Here is a 21051-nt window from a genome sequence, read left to right as displayed (position 1 = left end):
AGAATAGACACTACAATTAAAAACTGAACGCATCTTTTCTATAAAGTGTGAGTGAGTCGAACAAAAGGCACGGCACAGACGCAGCAGGAGTCAGATTTAATTCATCACAAGAGAAGAGCTGAGGTAAGCGCGGCTGTCATTCTCAGCGCGTGTCCAGTCTGGCGCGTTTTGAGATCGCATATGGAAGCTTAACTTTCATAGGAATTCATTGAAAAGTTGAAACGCTCACTTTGCTCCACACCACTCCGTTATTAATGCACGATCCGAGCGGCAGCGGGCATGCGCATTTACATTCCGTGAGTAAGATCCCTCCCCTGTGGGTGGGTTGAAAACTTGCGGAACTAGCTCTTTCTCCTGGCTGTAGTCTATAGCCTCTGGCCAAAAAATCATCAGATGACGCAAAATGATGATATTTGATGATATGTGATTCGCTAACCGCCTAGTGCACGTTTTTCGGAAACGTCACGCCCCTTACCTTTACCGGTACACTGTGCTTTGGTAGTATTAGAAACAATGGCATCATTAAAACCATACAAATTTGAGCCCGAATTGGACCCAGAACATTTTAGTGAAGATGATCGAGCAGAACCTGTTCAAGAACGGCTGTTAAACGACGTTTCAGAATGGTTTGTTTTTTTGTTGTATAGCCTACTACAGTCCTCAAAGGGATTTTTTGAGTAAAGATTGCGGATCTATAGTGATCGCTATTGAATGGCACTGTTACTTTTGTATTTTTAGAACGATTATAGCCAAATATCTGTCGCAAGAACTATTAACCCAAAACGAACATTAAACATTGGCTTTACTATAGTAGCCAAATCAAACACAGAACCATGTTTAGCATGCCTGTAGTAGATAAACAATACATAAAAGCTCTAATCAAAGAATAATTAAAACTAATTCCAAGTTCGCCGTTGAGATTTTAAAAAGTTTGTAACGTTAGGTGTTTGTCGGATAACTTTAAGTATGAATGAGCATTTAACAAACTGGTTTGCTGAGCCAAACAGCGTTGTCTTCTGTTTACTTCCTTGCTACAACGTACAATTAACAATACGAAATATTACAGGAAAACGCATCGACGAAAAATAAATCATACTTACTGGGGTTGGGTACCGTTCACATTATACCGGTACCGGTACCCAACGGTACCTTTTTCGGTACTTTAGGGATTTACATAAATAACTATAAATAACCTGTAAGTCATTTATAGAAGTGTTATTGACATTATGCCAGAGCTGCCCTGGTCTCTGTCTGCAATTGTCTGTGATGTTTGTATACTGTAATATTTACTAGATAGTAGGCTACTAGCTACTTAAATTTAATTATTAAAAACAACCATATTATTTTTTTTCTTTTTAATTTCATTTCTATGAAAAGATGTCCCACAAATTATGTGCTGTGTATTTTCTGGTAATCAAATGAAGACATTAATTTAATTTAATTAAACTTTTTTTTGTATAACAAAGTGCTGCACAACTTTATACGGTTAAAATTAAAACCTTAAAACAGAAAATCTTTAATTTATTACTTAAAAAAAATAGTTTTGATCATTACATTAGTGTTAGTATTATTAATTGAGACGTATGTAAATTCTACTGTACAACAGTGATGCATTTGTCAAGATAAACCGGACTTTTATTTTGACGGGTTGCCGTTCCTTTGAGTTTCTGTGTTTATGATATGACGGTAGTTTTTCTTAAATGAAACGGTAAAATGCTCATAAAGTGACTCTCAGTGGCTCTGGAGATGACGTTCGTGCGTTCATGTCCTCATATGAGACGGCAGAGATGGAAACACGCGAGTGTGTGTGTGTTTGTGTGTGTGTGTGTGTGTGTTAGGTAAACCGCGCTTCTACCGCATTCATTCGCACAGAGACACGCAGGATTCGTGTTTAAATAGTCTTTTTGCGGTTTAATATTCACAGACGCTATCTATATCACCAGATGTGTTCTCAGGTACCGAAATTTGGTACCGATTGATTTAATGTGAATCGGTACTCAGTAGTACCGACGTAATTCGGTCGGTTCCCTTAAAAGTACCGAGTTCGGTACCCAACCCTAATACTTACAGGTTGTGGCCCGTAAGCAGCTTCTGTTTTTAAATCCATCTTTCAGGACAAGCAGTTATGCGAATCCTGCATTGAACTCGCGAAGATTGTGGAAGCTTTCCTCCGTAAAATGTGCAGCACAGAGAGCGAGATAACCATTGATCCCTAACTCCCCCGTCCCTAGGAAGGCTGAACAAAGTGGACGTGCAATCCGGATGAAAATAACAGCATTTCCGTCGGCATTGCGGCAACAACACTCCATTCAATATCAAATCTGATTACTAACTAGATTTGCTGTTCACAGCACAGCAGATAGACGGCATGTTGCAATTCAGTCCTACAAATGGCGCCGGCTTCACTGTGTGACGTCACATGAAATCTAAGAATACCACAACAACTCTTCTCCACAGCAATAAAAAATGGCCTCGCCCCCCTTATTCTCAGAGGAGGGGTTTATGTAAATATTGGGACTGGTGATGTCAGCAACCCTGGAGGAATGTCTGTAGTCCCTACCGGTCGTTTGCTGAGGTCCTTAGAAATTGATTTCTTTAAAATCAAATATTTTCCCTTTGCTTTAAACTTTGAACGTTGTAACTTTGCAGATGTTGTTTATGCTCAAACAGCAACATTACACACTAGCTAAAGTTAGAAAAGTGAAATCGTGTTTTACCACCCCTTTAAAGAGTCTTGGAAAAAAATTAGCAGTTTTCACACAAATATAAAGCAGCTCAACTGTTTTCAATGTTAGTTGTTTCCATGCACATTTTTGGATATCGCTTAAAAAATGCTGGATGGAAACACCAAAATGTGAATAATTTCTAAAAATGCTCATAAACATTTGTGCGCTCACTTGAGGTGGATAATTTTTTTTTTTTTTTATCCGATAAGAAAACGTGCATAAACTGCAATGGAAACAACAACAACAACAACAAAAAAAGTGACTTTGAAGATAATGTGATTGGATAACTGGACTAACCAGCGGACCAATTTCATTGCACAGCATCTCAAATGTTGGTTTGGCTGAGGCATTTCAGAATTATCAAAGTCTGTCATCAAAATGATTTGTTTTAATTCCCTACCAGAAGCATCTCGCAAGGTTGTGTTCTCAAATGTTTTTTGCAATTATTCTAATTTTGCTCAACTTAAATTTGCAACTTTGGATGGAAACATGTTTGTTGAGCACCAAAGCAGCATATTAGAATGATTTCTGAAGGATCATGTGACACTGAAGACTGATGATGCTGGAAACTCAACTTTACTATCACAGGAATATATTCCATTTGAAAAAATAATGTAGAACATTTTTTGCTGTATTTTTGATCAGATAATTGCAGCCTTGGTAAATACAAGAGACTTCTTTCAAAATCTTACTGACTCCACACCTTTGAATGGTAGTGCATGTATACTGAAATAAGTATTTATTTTAAGGGCTACATTAAGAGCTGCATTTTTCTTTTTCTTTTTTTATATGCTTTCATCCATAGCAAATTACAAATGAGTAATGTAGTACCTTTTTTCTTTTTTTGGAGGTGCAGCAATATTTGTTGAAGCTCGTATGAAACTTAATTTGAATTGGCGTGGTAATGTAATTGCTTAGGATATAACCGAGCAGAGATATTAACCACATTGGTTAGCCCTGTAAATTAAATTGAGAAGAGTGTGTTAGCTAGTCTGAAACAGCTGCCTCTAGCATTTTAATAATACTTGAAAAGCTGTCAGGGCAACGTATCAATAAGCACCGGCTTCCCTTTAGTGCACACTAAATCAAAACGGTATCAAAATTAGGTTGCGTTTGAGAGAAAGTCTAGTGAATCTACAATATCTGTGTAAATTCCTAAGTTCTCATTTTCAATCTTGCTTTTCATTAAAGACCCCCTGTGGTGAAAATCAAGGTTTTTAATGTTGTTTATATGTCTGTGGTGTTTTTAATATGCTTTAAGGCAAACCATGTGCAAATTAGGGCTGCGCGATATTGGAAAAAACTGACATTGTGATCATTTTTTTTCTGTGAAGTATTTTGCAATATGAAAACAATTTCACCAGATTTTATTTTATTTATTTTATTTAACCAGAAAAGACTCTGAGGTTTAAGAATCTCTTTTGCAGGAGTGTCCTGGGCAGCAATACATCAGTTTCATCACAAAATATTACAAACACAAACAGACTAAAAAACACTTAAAAACAGTTGCATATCATTGTCCATTTGTCGAATAACTGTTTTTAAATGATCCAAAGACAGCAAATTTTGTAATTTCAATAGCAGAAGATTTCAGTCAGTAGGAGCTGCATACATAAAAGCCTTTTTGCCTAATTCAGATTGAACAAAAGGAACAGAGAGAATATAACAATTTTGTGAGCGAAGAAAGTATTTCTCAACTATTTTCTGTTTCATAAGACGGCAAAGATAAGATGGCAACATCCCCAAAATGGCCTTATAAATAAGTAAATACCCGTGCAATTTTCTTCTGATAAGCAAAGTAGACACTGTTATACAGTATACAGCGATGTTTTGAACAGCTCTATTTATAAAGGATGATTGAGGTAATATGCAGGTGAATACTGCATAGTCTTTGCTGTATAAATTAAATATAATTAATATAATTAACTGATACAATTAATCTTTGTTAAAGCTACAAAAGTGATTTTCTGTTTCTCTTTTGTTGTTTGATTAACATTGGTGACAAACAGCTGAGGGTAAATTAGGCTGCTGTCACTTTAAGACGAATGCACCGATCCAATTAATGATACGCATCCGTTTGCCTTCCCAACTGTATTCAACGCATAGACGGGCATTTTGACTTAATTTTGCATGCACATATTCGTTCAAGCTCAAAAGAGGAGAAGGAGGCCTGAATCCGGTGTTCACGTGCTGTTTGCACGGCTCTGTGTGCACGCACAGAGAACATTGCGCGAGTTCCAGTCTTCTTGCGCTTGTTTAAACTGACAGGACTTAACAATATTAACGATAAACGTTCACTCTATGATGGTTAAACTTTGCAATTAATCCACAAATCAAATGCGTTACGAGCCGCAACCGATCAACCAAGATCCCTATACTTGACGTCACACATCCAGCGATGTGACTATCGCGGATGCAGACATTGCAATATCAATGCTAAAACGATTTCTTGTGCAGCCCTGGTGTAAAGTCACAGGTCAACACCATTGCTGGGTATTTTCTCCTTTTAAAAGTCCAGTGAACCAAAGACTCTCTCAACGCAGTTTGAAATCGCTGATGTTCCTTGCGTCACAAACTACCTTGTAATCAATCATGTCATTGTGTGGGCGGGCTTTAGCATATCATTACTATGCTGTGAAGCAGGGTTGTCTCGAGAAGCCAGGTTATCCTGGTATATTTTTCTGTTGATATACATAATTCACCCGGTATATTGCTAAACCTACCCGATTTTTCATATGATGTATATTACGATGTTATGATGAACTATATGCCTTTCTCTACTGACGTTATAAGTTGTTCAAAACATTTCTAAGGATACTGATTTTTTTTATTTCATAGTTTGTGTAACATTAGCAACACATAAGCTGTTTGATAACGTAATCAAGCAAAAGGTAAGTTATTTACCATTATGTGTCCATTGTAGAGAGCGATACATAAAACGCATTAACATTCTGATACACGACTTGTAGACAAGTAGGGTTGGGCATCGTTTTGATTTGGCGATTCTTACTTTCGATTTCGGTTCTTTTCGATTCTCGATTCCGATTCTTCGAGGGGTGGTGTCAAAACATGTCACAGGCTCATTTCACAGAGGAAAATTTTATTTTGATTCAATAATGAGTTTTAGTTTTGGGACTTTCTCCGCTGGCATTTTCCCCTGCCTTGCTGCAAAGGTGAATGGAGTTTCAAACCGAGTCTCCACCGGTTTAGCAATAGCATTAGCAGCAGTCATATTAGGATTGCTACTAGCGTGGGCAATTCGGCCGTTACTCTGCACGCGTTCCTGTGTGTGCGCACTCCAAGCCGTCAGTAGCCTCATGCAATGTTGTCATGACAACCGGTACACAACATTCACTTCAGGAGGTTTTATTATTAGTATTATTGTATTATTTCTTATCATATACGTCATATAAAAGACGAGAGTCGCGTTTGTTTCTATTGAGCCTGATTTCTCAAAATGGTGCGTGTGTGCTTATCCTGGGTGCCATGACAACAGTGCGAGTTATAGTGGGCATGAGCGCTGGTGCCTGCTGACGGCTCTGAGTGCACACACACAGGAATGCGCGCAGAATAAATGGCCGAGCTCAGTGTTTTGACTGAATAATACTTTCTTTCTCGCAAAACCTGATAGTATGGCTCTGAACACTTTCCATATACGGCGCGCGTCTCCTTGTATGATTGCGTGATACATTTGTTTATTTTTTTATAATGTTTTAGCCTGGTCGCTTTTCACTGCCATAATAGGAAGGAGCGCGTGCAGGACTTTTTTTTTTTGTTTGTTTTTTCTCTCTCTTCTGCTTTTGAGGTCCTAAAAAGATAGAAGGACATAGGGCACTGGGACAACAGCAGGATGAGTAAAAGTTGGCTTTATTTTAATTTCAGGTTGAACTATCCCTTTAATAACATTGGTTAGCGCAGGGTTGCCCAAGGAGGATGAGTTTGGAACCGATGATCGGAATCGAAAACAAAATTTCTAAACGATTCCAATGGCATCGTTATTTTTTTTAACGGTTCCAAGTTGGAACCTGTTCTCGGTGCCCAACCCTATAGACAAGCCTGTATAAAGCCGCGTTCCCACTGCAGGAACTTTCCCCAGGAACTAGGGACTTTGAGGTGGTAATCTGTGTTTCAACCGCAGGAACTGGAGTCTAAATGAAGTTCCGGGTAAAAATTTAAACCTCGAAATGGCCCTGCTCGCAAGGTAGTACTTTTTCAAAGTTCAGGAACTTTCGGGGGTGGGACTTAGGCGCTGAACATGCTGATTGGTTGAGGTCCCCCAGCATTTTATTTCAACCTAAAAGTCAGTTGTGGTGCGTGCAGTCAGAGTTGTTTGCTATTCGAATTGACAATGAAGTTTAAAAAATGTGACCGATGGACCGACGACGAGGTTCAGGCTTTATTAGGTGTATTTGCGGAGGAAGAAATCCACTGGGCTCTGGAAATTCGTGTGCAGTCCTATGTCACCGGACTAATCTTCACGGTGCTTTAGACTGCGATGGAAACGCAGACAGCAATAGGTCTGGGGGAAAAAAAGTTCCTGAGACAAATTGTTCCGGGTAATTTCGATGGAAACAGGGCTTATTTCACTCTTCCACTTCTTCGAAATCAGTTTCTGGTTCAAATGTATATGGCAGAATTTAAACCAATATGTCCATTGTGCAGCGTTTTCTACAGTAAAGTTGACCTAGTGGATCAGGTATTCTGAGCTTGTGTGATTGTGTTGAGGCGGGGCTAATTTGTATATTCATGGGTCCGCAAATACAAAATGAAGCAAGGGTGTAGTTGCATTTATGCCATTTTAAGGCTTTAAGGTTTTTTTTTCACAGGGAAATAAAGGTTTAAATTGTCATTTTTGGTGATCAAAGATGAGTTTTATGGGATAAAATTGACTACGGGGGACTTTAATTGAACTGTATGAAATATGAGAACTAATAAATGTAGATAAAGAATAAGCAGCGGAAAAATTGCTTGTGTTTATGCATGCTATGTGTTTTAAGACATTAATTATTGGCCAGTGCACTGCACTGTATGGTATTAATGAAGGTTAGATTTGATTGTTGTGCTGTGGCAAGCCTTTAGATGGCAGTGCTGACTTGGTATAAAAATGGCAGACACCGGCAGGAAAATAAAGTGTACTAAAATTGAAAGGCTCATTAATATAAGAAGAGTAAATGTGTGACTGTCTTTCAGAACTATGTGGATTGTGGAGTCCAGACTTTACTGACCCTTCTGTAGCTAACCCTTCACTCCTTTTTTTGGTAAGTTTTTGTGCCTCTAAATGAAGATGCCATCTTTAGTTTTCAGGAGTCACTTTTACCGAGTCACTTTTTCTTTTTCTTAGGGTAGACTTCCATAGAAGCAGAGGAGAACAACTTGATGGCGATCAAGCACTGCACTTCATTGTGTGCGTGTTTTCAAACCCAGTTGCAGATAGGGTCATCCTGGGTGTGATGTGAAGGTGTATTTTGAGGGGACAACATTGATATGATCATATGATCATGTTGTAATCTAAGGCCTCACACATCCACACACTGAAACATTTGACAAGCTTTATTCGCTTTAGCCTATTCCACCCATTTATTTGTATTGTCTGTTTTTCTTTCTTCTTCATGGCCAACTAACTTTAAAGACACTTTTAAGCTCACAAATACATATTTATATTTTATTTATGTTTGCTTATTTTAAAGTTTGACTCACTGTTGGTGATGCACCGTATGCATTTAGGTAACTGTTCTGATGTTTTCAGTGTTGTTTTAAAGCTATGTTCAATTGTTTACTGATTCAAGCTGTCGAGTGTTCACTGTTAAAATAGTTTTGTTTTGGGACTTTCACATTCAAGGCACATGTTCGGATTTCTTCTATTTGGTTATTGAGCACCAGGGTACAGTGGCTCCCCTTTTTTTTTTACTCTACAAATCTACTTTCATTCATCAGTCGTTATCACTGTACTTCCATTAATTTCTTTCCTTGATGCTGGTTTTCTTTTTCATTAGGGTTAACGCAGTTGAAAGGTGTAAATAAAATCATTGCATTAATTCAGAAATGACAATACAATTTTATACTCAGCCCTGCAAGTCACAGCAGGTCACAGGACGGTTGACTTGTTTTAAATTAAAGCGATGACGGAATATCGATAAACACTGTGAACACAGTCAGGCTTCCTTTTTCTATTTTTCCAGCACTTTTTCGCACCAGTTCCCTTTGTTAATTGAGATTTGTTTTTAAAAGTTTGCAAAGAGTTATGGGTGTTGTTGAACACAAAGCACTGTCATTTTATACCTATTGTTACACTTTTTGTTTGTTTTTGTTTTTTAATGGGGGCTGATTTAATAGCTGTAGCAGATTCATCACATTTTTATAAACCAAATCTGACTGGCTTGTATTGAAATTTTGCAGTTTTATTTCCTATGGTCTCACTCTTGTGCTCTAGTCTGAGAGCTTCTAATCACTGTACTCTGGGTTTGCCATGTATATATGTTGTGGATTTCGATGTTGGCATTGTGCGGTTTTGCTGTTTTTGTTATTAATAAAAAATAAAGTTGAATTATTTTTGCCTCACCTTCACTTTTTTTACTGTAATAGGCACCATATTTGTAAAAATGCATTTAATTTATTTTTTGCTACTGACCTCGACTCATTTTGCTGTGGAAGGTGGTTGTATCTCCTTGTATTGGTCAGACGGACCAAATTATGAATTGGTCACTGCACCAATGAATAAATGTATATTAACACAAACATCCACAGCGACCATATACTTCGACCTGGCACGTCCTGGATCTTTGTACTCGCTTCAATACTCTTTAAAACGAAACTGAAATAAATTCACGTTCTAGATGGTCATGGAATCTCTATGAATCAAAATGAGCGTTGTCTTGACAAATCTGGATCAACTGTTGGAATCTGCTATGATACAATTTTTTTTTTTACGTGTTTTTATCATGATTATGCCATACAACGGAATTTATATAAACTATAAATAGTACCTTAAAATATTTTTTTAAGTGGGTTATTGGTGGCGCTATAGAGCCATTTTTATTTGGGTTTTTATGGTTGTATTTAACGAGGAAGCAGAATTAGCTACCATTAGTCAACTATAGTTCTGGGTTCTACTGTTTGTTTTTTTCCCTTTGACTTTTCCCTTTGACTGTACGATGTTGAAGGTGAAACGAGAGACAAAAGGAATGATTTGGAAACAGTGGAGGGCATCGTTCCCCTTTCATTCACAGGGAGGGAAGGAAAAAAGAGGGAGAGGAGCGAGTAGAAGGAGGAGACTGTATTGACTGGAGTCGCCGCCACAGCAGAAATGAACTGAGCTCATCATCCGCTCACCTGCCTCCAGTTCACACACACCACAGCGAGGGCATGAGAGTTGAGAAACCGACAGAAAGCTAAAAGAAACCGGAGAGAAGCGAAACGGCACAGGAGACAAATCGACCGCGACATAATCAAAGAACAACAGGTATGTCCAGTCTTGAAATTATTGCGTGGAGTTTCCTTCTGCCACTGTACCTTAACACCGTTAACTTTCTGATTCTAAGTCACTGATTTCTTTCTTCTCAGCTGATTTATCCCTCTCTTCTTTCTTCCCATGTTCTCGGTATACTTGTAATAAATGCAAAGCTTTTATTTGAGCTTGTATGTGAGTCACTGTAAAGTTCAAGCTCACTTCTAATTTGAAGTCTGTGCATGCTGCATGTGCAAGAGATCAGCATAAATACCAAAGGATTTCACACTTCCATTCAAGTCGAACTATTAAAAAATATAACATTTGCATGCATGAAACAGTGTGTACATAGTGTTTGGCTTTTAACAAAAAACCTAAAGCAGCCTTGAAATGGTCATATTGTACTTTTTATTTCATTTTTATGGGGTCTATTTATAACGTTAGTCACATTCTTTGCTCATATAATGGACAGAATTTAGTTTATCGTGACAATTCTCCCAATGATCTTTATGAGAACAGTTTTCTGTGACTAACATTTTACTGTAAATAGACCACAGGGGAAAATGTTTTTTTTAACTGTTGTGGACTTTTTCGCTCCTTTGCCTTTAAAAGATTGGTTCACTTTAAAATGAAAATTATCCCATGATTTACTAAAGCCACCCTAGGTGTATTTGACTTTCTTCCTTCTGGTGAACACAATCATAGTTATATTAATAAATATCCTGACGCTTCAAGCTTTGAAGGGGTCCATTGAGTTGAAGCTCAATCATAAATGTACTCCACATGGCTCCAGGGGGTCAATAAAGGCATTCTGAAGCTAATTGACGGGGTTTTGTAAGAAAAAATATCCATATTTAAAACTTAATAAAGTAAAATATCTGCTAGACCGCCTTCCGTATTCAACTTACGGAAAAGCGTAACTGGTGGGTTGTGTGACATCGGACGTACTGGCAGCGTTTTGAACTGCGAGTGGCGTTAGGGTTGGGTGGGTTAGGCTATATGGATTTGAAATTCAAATTTCAATTTCAAATTTTGAATCCATAGAAGGCGGCGGTCTGGTGGATTTTTCTTACAAAACTCGATCTATTAGCTTCAGAAGGCCTTTATTAACCCCCCAGAGCTGTGTGGAGTACATTTAGGATGGATGGATGTGCGTTTTTGAGCTTCAAACTCAATGGACCCCATCACTGCCATTAGAAAGCGTTGAAGCGTCAGGATATTTCTTAATATAACTCCGATTGTGTTCATCAGAAAGCAGAAAGTCAAACACCTAGGGTGGCTTGAGGGTGAGTAAATCATGGGCTAATTTTCATTTTAAAGTGAACTAATCCTTTAAGACTTTAATTTAAATGCTGTCTTTGCATGTGAAAAGAGATATGGTGCTGCAATATACAGTAGTTTGCCTCGGCTCTGCCCCATACTTTAATAGCCTTTTAGAAAGAGTACATTGCGTTCACAATACAATCTGCACTAAAATGTGCCACTCAAGCTGTTAAATCAGTCTGAAATTATCTAAATTAAACGTCTGGATTAGAGCTGCAACTAACGATTATTTTTTCTGTCGACTAATCTAACGATTATTTTTTCGATTAGTCGACTAATCTAACGATTATTTTTCCAGATTAATCTCATTATTCTTTTTTACTGATTATTGTATTTCAAAGAGGGTAGTGAATTTGTATATTATTTTAACATGAAATCAATGAATGATGACAATATAAATTGTATTTCAGGAAGGGTAGTGTACATAGTATGCCATTTTATAATGAAATATATGAACACAAGAAGCTTTTTAAACATAATGATACTATTCATCATAAAATGTATACAGAGTAGGCCTAATTAGGAAAAGTTGTTTACTATAGTAGTTGAGTATGATTTACTTATTGTTTTTTGTCAATAGTAAACGAAAATGCACTTGTATTTATCTGCAAAAGGTTCACATACAGGAGCTTTCAGCATAGTGTTAATGTATAACTAGTCGTCTATTTTGAAGATACATGTGCATAAACAACGACTAAAGCTGCCAGAAGTTTTTGCCCAAACTTCAAAGACACATTTAAATGATTAAAGCTAGAGGCATATCTTAACTTTAATGTTACTTTAATCATGTAAACTACCTATATACAGCAAGTTATTATGCATATGTGTTTGGGACAGAGCGGAACCAGGTCGCATTTACAGCAGATATATGCAGCCCATAATAAATAAAAGCACGAGACGTACTGGGGTCGGAGAAGAACCCCGGAAAATGTGACCGGTCTGTTGCAATACACGCGTGGCGCGTTCAGCTGCACGAGAGAACCATGGAGAAGAACACTGGCAGCAGGGTTGCCAGGTTTACACAACAAAACCCACCCATTCGTTACTCAAAACTAGCCCAAAACAAGCTCAATCGCGTTTCGGGGAGGTTCTTTGGTAAACATCGCGTTCGGGGGGTTAAATATGTGTGTGTTTTTTTTATTCAACCCGCGGACATGAGACGCAGCCCGCGGCAACAGTGTAGAAGTAGCCCAATTCCGCGGAAAAAAGCGGACTTGGCAACACTGACTGGCAGTGTGAAAGCTCCCGCTCTCCACGCGCACAGCTCCCGCTCTGCCACCGCGCGCAGTGTGAAACCGGCGTTACAGAGCGAACAAAGCACAGTTTTACTCGGCTTCTGTTTAAAGTACTCCCACACTTTTGAATGTAGCGGTCTGGCTTTATATGATAAATGATCATTTTCACTATGCCCGGGAGCAGAAGCTGCCATTATTCTAGATCTTCTGTTCCATTCTAGAACGTAAATATTGTGCCGCCGACGCGTCGACGCATTTCACGCACGTCGACGTATTTTCGTAGTCGACGTCATCGACGACGTCGACGCGTCGTTGCAGCCCTAGTCTGGATCTTTCCTTGTGTTAGGAGGATCCTTCAAGTATAGCTATATGCAGAGCCACAGGTGCTACACACAGCAGGAATTTATTAAATAGTGCCTCAGCAATGTTAATATTTCTTAATGCAGAATTATGAAATGCACATTCATTGGTGCTTTATACTAAATGTTTGAATGTATTAAGAGTATGTAAGCATGAATATGTGAGAATTCAGATTCTAGTATAAGCACACAACTGCTCAAAACAGACACATATTGTTCATTCACACATCATGGTATCAAGTGAGATGACTGGCAGAAGAAGATGACCTTCGGTTAGTATTTTTTCACACTCACAGTGGGGCTCCGAGGCTGACATGAGTGACAGGCTAAGCAGTCAAACTCTGAGAGAGAGAGAGAGAGAGAGAGAGAGAGATAGCAGGGGTGAGAGATTGCAAGCGAGAAGAGTGAAGCGATGATTACAAACCTGTGAAATGTGAGGGGAATGTGCTATCATCAACTTTCGTATTCAGCCATGCCAACCTGCTCCTGCGATAGCGACCTACAGAGTCCTACAAACATCTCACACACAAACTTTTCACATGCACATACATACAAACACATACAAACTTTTCACATGCACATCGGGGAGATGGTTGCATGTCTACAAAGACCCAATTTTTACCGTCACACCCATTCACAGAAACAATTTCAGATAACAGTTTTAAATAATACATTTTCAGTTTCTTATAAATAATATAAAGTATTAGTGTTGTCACGATACTGGAATTTCTAACTTCGATACGATACCTAAAAAAGTATCGATTTTCGATAACACAGGGAAAAAATGTTGCATACTGTCAAATAGATATTTTTAATATAATTTTTTTTTTGTCCGTCTATTGAAAGTCTAGGCAATTAAAATTTTCTTCTGAAGAGATCACTTTATATGATAAAGCTTTTAAGGTTTTTCTCATATATAAACGTTGATCAATTACCATTACAATGATCTCACAAATATTTGCTAACTAATTGTGTTGCAATAGCTTACATACAGCTCAAGGAAAATGTATTTCAAATTGAACTTACAAAAGACGAGTAAACAGTAATAAAATAAGAACAAATAAACAAATGACTAACAATAGCACAAATAAATACAATAGAATAAAGATACAAATGAAAAAGACTGCTTTTTTCAGTTAGGTCTAAAAGTATTCAGGTAAATAAACTGAATAAAAAAAAAACGAAGTAATCAATTTTAAAATAACATTGGATAATCTTCATTATAAAAAATTTTTAAACAGATGAATCCATAAAGGCCTGTACACACCGGGACGAATATCGTGCGCGCTTATCGCCAGCGTTTTTCGTGCCGTTTTTCGGCGCGTCTTGAGTGTTCACACCCAAGCGATTTTCACTGGCGCTGCGCCGAGTGAACGTGCACATTCAGTAGATGCGCTCCCGGTACACAAGATGGTGCTGCGGCACTTTAAGCCTCTGACACTCGCTTGTCACACAGAAGGAGAAGAGAGACAGTATTTACGTGCTTGCCAAAACCATAGACATATTATGTATATGGACAAAACCATTCACACACTTTTTGCTAACTGGCAAGCAGCATTAGCAGTTCATCTTCTTCTTTGTCTACTTACTACTTCTTCGTCGTATCAATGTGTGCTCGGCAAGAGCGTTTTGTGCTTGAGCGCCACCAAGTCGTGTTTTACTGTCACTTCAGCAGCTCCAGGCACGTGAACAAAAGCGCCGATCTCATTGGTCGGCCAGTTTTTTATGCGCCGCGTCAAAATAAAAAAACGAACCCGAGGCGTTTTTTTAAAAATGACGCTTTTACGCCTGGCGTTTTGCGCGTCGGTGTGAACACTCACATTGGCGCCCATTGTTTAGTCCCGAGGCGTTAAACGTCGGCGATAAACGCGTGCGAAAATCGTCCCGGTGTGAACAGGCCTTAAGATTAATCAGTCAAGAGCAGCAGTAAGTGATAGTTTGTCTTTTTGTAGTTTGAATAATAAATAACTGCTGTCCCTTTAAGACCTGACACATGCATGGATCCCAAACACTGTTCCTGCTACACATTCTTCCTGAACTGTTTACAACTGTGTTTACGTTAATACTCACTAAGATGTACATTGAGATATTTTTTGAGTGTATTTGACCATTAATAAGCTGGAAGAAGGAGCTCATTTTTGCCCTTGTATGTCAGAGGCGGCTTTATTACGGTATGTGTGTGTGCGCTTCAGATGCGAGCGTGAAATTTGCGGGAATGAGTAGAATTAACGTTGTGTGCAATCCCGTGTGAAATTCAGACCGGTCCCACCCATACTAACACGCAGTCATGAGGAAAAATCCAGCAGAACACGCATTCGCCGTGTTCAGAGGGTTAACTGGATTGAATGAGAGGAGGCAGGTGTGTCAATTTGCTGTCGGTCGGAGAGGAGAGGCGAGGAGAGGAGAGCGCGGCTGGTATCGATACTATAGAAAAGGAATATCGTATCGTTTCAGATATTTCAGTATCGATACACTTCGAAATATCGATATTTTTGACAACACTATAAAGTATAGTACAGTGATTGTATCAAATGGAACTACGAGTCTGAAAATTATTTATACATCCTTTATATATGTATGAAAGTGATTTTTTATTAGTGCTGTCAAATCAGTTAATCACGATTAATTGCATTGAACACAAAGGTTCTTGTTTACATAATATATGTGTGTGTATATACACTATATTTCCAAAAGTTTTGGGACACCTGCCTTTACATGCACATTAACTTTAATGACATTCCATTCTTAATCCGTAGGGTTTAAAATGGAGTTTGCCCACCCTTTGCAGCTACAGCTTCAACTCTTCTGGGAAGTCTTTCCACAAGGTTTAGGAGTGTGTTTATGGGAATTTTTGACCATTCTTCTAGAAGCGCATTTGTGAGGTCAGGCACTGATGTTGGACAAGAAAGCCTGGCTCGCAGTCTCTGCTCCAATTCATCCCAAAGGTGTTCTATCGGGTTGAGGTCAGGACCCTCTGCAGGACAGTCAATTTCCTCCACACCAAACTCGCTCATTCATGTCTTTATGGACCTTGCTTTGTGCACTGATGCGCAGTCATGTTGGATCAGGAAGGGGCCATCCCCAAACTGTTCCCACAAAGTTGGGAGCATGAAATTGTCCAAAATGTCTTGGTATGCTGAAGCATTAAAGTAACTCAGGGGTAACTCAACCCCTGATCAGAGCCTAACTCCACCCATTGACAATATTTGAAAAATGCTGGAAAAGTGGGCGGAGACAGAGGGGAAAAACTGAGGGCGGTGCTGAGCGGGGGGCGTGCACCTGAGACCAGTAGTGATGGATTGATTAGGGCATGGTGAGCTCGTGCCAGGGGCGTGGGTAGTGAGCCGTTGGAAGAGCCAACAAACGTCACGATGGCAAACAACATCCAATAGGAAAATTCAACTGCAGTAACCACCGTTCAACCTTAAGAGGGCAGCACTCAGATGTTTTTACACTATATATTGTAGAATTAAAATACTTTATACCCAAATGTCAAAACATTTACTCAAATCAATGAACAGCACTAAAAAAAGCCCCAGTCTTGCAGATCATTGTTGTTTTAGGGTTTAGTTACCCTTTAAGAGTTCTTTTCAATGGAACTAAGGGGCCAAGCCCAACCCCTGAAAAACAACCCCCACACCACAATCCCCCCTCCACCAAACTTTACACTTGGCACAATACAGTCAGGCAAGTACCATTCTCCTGGCAACTGCCAAACCCAGCCTCATCCATAGGATTGCCAGACAGAGAAGCATGATTCGTCACTCCAGAGAACACGTCTCCACTGCTCTAGAGCAGCTGCTCGGCCATGGAAACCCATTCCATGAAGCTCTCTACGGACTGTTCTTGAGCCAATCTGAAGGCCACACAAAGTTTGGAGGTCTGTAGCTATTGACTCTGCAGAAAGTTGGTGACTTCTGCTCACTGTGCGCCTCAGTATGCGCTGACCCCGCTCTGTGATTTTACATGGCCTACCACTTCATGGCTGAGTTGCTGTTGTTCCCAATTGCTTCCACTTAGGCCCCGTCCACACAAAGCCAGAACTTTCCCTATCCGATCTTTTTTTTTTCTTCGTTTCAAGAAATCTCTGCGTACACACGAGAGCATGAAAACGGCTCAATACGATGTAGTATACATGCCAGGCCAGTATGTGGCACTGTAATTCTGCCACAGAAATACACTAAAAATGGAGAAGAAAAGTTGTGGCTAGAAGGGGTACGACAACAGTCGGAGGTGAGGTAAAATCTCACAATAAAATAACAATAAATAAATTTGCTACTTACCAGATGTGTTTTATTAACGCATACACCTACCCCAACCCTAAACATACCCTTACAATAATGCAAATACAGTAATTAAACAACGCAGTATTGATGTGCGCATGCCCAGTGCCACGCAGGACGTGGTGTGATGACATCACCGTTTCACAAAATATACGGATTGGCTCTATACACGAAACCGCAAGGGTGTCATTTTCAGATTTATCCACTTTAGGACCCGGTTTCAGTCTCCCAAAACGGCGGATCCGTGAGGACGAAACGCCAATACGATAAAAAATGTATACGTATACAGTGATACGCGTCTCCGTGTGGACGGGCCCTTAGTTATACCACTTAGAGCTGGGCGATAAAACGATAATGATATGTATCACGATAGACACGTAATCAATATCAATAAAAAATGCATTCGATAAAATGTTATTTTTATTTTTTATTATTTTTTCCATGTCAAACTATGGTACTTTTCTACTTATGTTGACGTATCGCATTAATGTGTGTGATAAGATAGTAAAATTGCCGTAATTTGTACATAGATTTTACACTCTTTTATTATACTTTATAGTTCAAATATAGAGGACTGTATTAAGATCCTTTGTCAGAGCAAGACATTAGGAGAGTAAATCAGGCTTTTCTTTATTGCATCATATTGACAATCTCTTGTCTCCGTTGGTTACCAGAGCCCACATCACCCCCCCACCCCACCACAATTCTATGTGTGCTCTCTCAACTTATTATCCTTCCCTATCATCTTGCCTAAATTTAGCTCTCCATCTTTCTTTTTTCCCTTTTTTCTTCCGCTCCCCTCCTCGCGCTTATCACAGTGAGAGATTATTGTGTGTGAATATCTGCGCGTGTGTTCTGCAGGAAGTGTGTAGTGTGGGAAGTGTGCAGTGTGGTTGTGATGTAGAGTATGAAGCCATGTATGCACCTTTGTGCTGAAGAGAAACTCCAAGTCTGATTGTATCCTCATATGTATTCGAGCATTTATGTGCATTTAATGTATTTTTTTTAAATCAATTTTTATCTGTTTCTTAAGTGTATCTAATCTTACATGTTTATAAAAACCCTAAGTACATTTGCTCTTTCATAGCTAGGACTATGACTAACCCCCAGTTTCACAGACAAGTCTTAAACCTGGTCCCAGATTAAAATGTATGTTTGAGCTGTTTTAACTGAAAGCAACTTGCACTGGCATATCTTAAAATATGTCAGTGCCATTGTTTTGTCTCAAGATGCACACCATTAATGTTTTTATTCTGAAGCATGTTTATTAAAGCTACTTAAATTACCTAATTGAGGCCTAATCCTGGCTTAATCTACGTCCTGTCTGTGAAACTGGGCCATGATCTTACAATTCTGACTTTCTCTCTCATAATTGCAAGTAGGGCTGTACGATTAATCGAAAAATAACCGAAACCGAAGTTTAGAACCTCTAACCGACATATTTTTACCATGTCAGTTATTTCGGTTTTCACGTGACTCCGCCCCGTCAGTCACATCAAGTGCGGTTTTCAGGCACACAGAGATGCAGGAGCGGTTATCTGTGTTTATAGATGCTCAGAATCATTATAGTAACTGCATGTTTTACACAGTTTATATACAGGTCAGTTAATTGCTGTTCTTATAGCCTACACGCTGACACACACACACACACACACACACACACACACACAGATGGCACGCGCAAGCCCCGAAGCCAGATCACTTTCACGTTCGTGCTCATAAAGTTTGTCAAGTACATGCGTTTAAAGGCTTGCCAGTTTCAACATTTAAAGTGATTGTGCACTGTTCAAAAACAACAATACGGACAATGTATCCGTTCAAGGCTCAGCTTTTTTCTGTGACACAGAGAGCCGAGCCGTGTCGCGTCTCTTGACAACGCGCGCGCCCTGACGGCAGACCTCCATCACCTACGTCCTCACAAAGCTTGTCATTTGTATATGGTTTAAGCCCTGCCAGTTTTCGACCATCAGATGTGTATTATGTTGAACTAATGCCTGATATATTGTGACAAATGAACACTCAGACAGAAGCTCGCACATCACGTGAAGATCGCACGCAGAGGAGCGCAGATACGCATTGTCAACGCTGCCCTGTGACTAAAGTAAAGTCACTAAAGTAGCTTAGAAACTCAACCGTTATAGGCATAGATTTTAATACCTTTGAAGTAACTACAAACCACATCTTCATAATGAATAGAGACGGTATGAGTAATTCACACACAATCACTCTCTCATTAATGCATTCAAATAAATGTAATGTAGGCCTACTGTGTCAATTTATCTGTATCTGATGTACAACAAACAGAAATCTGCCCCATAGACAATAACTGCTGAAAGTCAACCGTTTCCTTCAAGTATTTTAAAATCACAAAGAAATGCACTTTCATTAGAAAAGAAATTCCACCTTTAATAGTAGAAAATATTTACAATACAAACCTTATCAGGAACTTACTCAAAAACCTTATGAGGGCAAAAAAAAAGAAAAAAAAATAAGCAAAATAACCGTTCATTAATCGTAATCGAGGTAAAATGTTCAATTAATCGAGGTTTTTATTTTTGGTCAAATCGTTACAGCCCTAATTGCAAGTTTATTTCTGAGAAATGAACTCCAAATTGTGTAAAAAAAAAAAAAAAGTTGAAAATTGTGAGTTTATATTAATTGTGAGATATAAACTCACAACTGCAAGAAAAAAAAGTCAGATTTGTGAGTATGTCTTGCAACTCTGACTTTATTTCTCGGAATTGTGAGATATAAACTCGCAACTGCAAGTTATACACCTCAAATTGTGAAAAAGCCAAAATTGTGAGTTTATATTTTGTAATTCTAACTTTATTTCTCAGAATTTTGATATTAACTCTACTAACTACTAAATAAGGTATTTGCGACTTTTATCTTACGATTCTGACTTTTTCTGAACATTGTGAGATACAAACTTGCAATTGCAAGAAATAAAGTTAGAATTGTGAGATATAAACGCGTAATTGCAAGAAATAAAGTAAGAATTGCAAAATATAAACTTGCAATTTTCAAACTGCAAGAAAAGAAGTCTGAATTGCGAGATAAAAAGTCACAATCACCTTTTTCATTTTCATGCCGGAAACAAGATTCCATATGGTATTGATAAATCCCAAATGGAAAGGGCTAAGTATCTTGCACACATTGCTGTGCTGTCATTTTTGTGCTCGATGAGGGAGGAACTATCCCCTCACTGGGGCTTATGTGCTCATAGCAGCATTTGTGTTTATGTCAAAACTTGTGTTTGCTGGTCCCTTGATGATATTGCAAATTCAGCTGAGATTAAGAATCCGTGTTTTTTTTTTTCCTGCTCTAATAGCTCTCCAAATGTTGTCTCAGTAACTGTGAGCAAACTGATGATCTGTCGGTCTGTTGCCGAGCGATTAGCATCAGTAATGATGTGATTGTCAGGCTAGTGAAGGGAAATGAGTGGAACCGGATGCTTGACTGCCAGTATTAACTTCGCTCGGCACAGGTGTGAAGGTCCGTGTATCTCCCATGAATTAGTCATTTATATTCCAGCTGTCGGATTCATAATAAAAGCAAATTGTCTCAGTAAATCTTTGTGATTTACTCCTACTTTCAATTTAAACCTGTAATGTTTGAGGTAACGACTCCACGCATTATGTAAGCACCTCCCTGTGTATATTCTCTGTTTAAATATAA

The 21051-nt window shown here is 38.8% G+C and overlaps 1 protein-coding gene across 1 annotated transcript in view; it reads left to right on the top strand.

Moving 5' to 3' along the window:
* Positions 1-7961, top strand: part of dazl (deleted in azoospermia-like) — a gene marked incomplete at both ends in the record, with an annotated part of 39773 nt that extends 31812 nt beyond the window's left edge. The window contains one exon of the mRNA XM_079828680.1: positions 7917-7961. Within this exon, the coding sequence (XP_079684806.1) occupies positions 7917-7961 (45 nt within the window). The remainder of the gene's footprint in view (positions 1-7916) is intronic.
* Between the last annotated feature and the right edge of the window lie 13090 nt (positions 7962-21051).

Source organism: Gobio gobio (genome assembly GCF_949357685.1).
Source record: "Gobio gobio genome assembly, chromosome: 11".
In the NCBI taxonomy this organism is placed as follows: Eukaryota; Metazoa; Chordata; class Actinopteri; order Cypriniformes; family Gobionidae; genus Gobio; species Gobio gobio.
The sequence above is the reverse complement of the archived record's forward strand: the minus strand, read 5'-3'. Positions and strand labels throughout refer to the sequence as shown.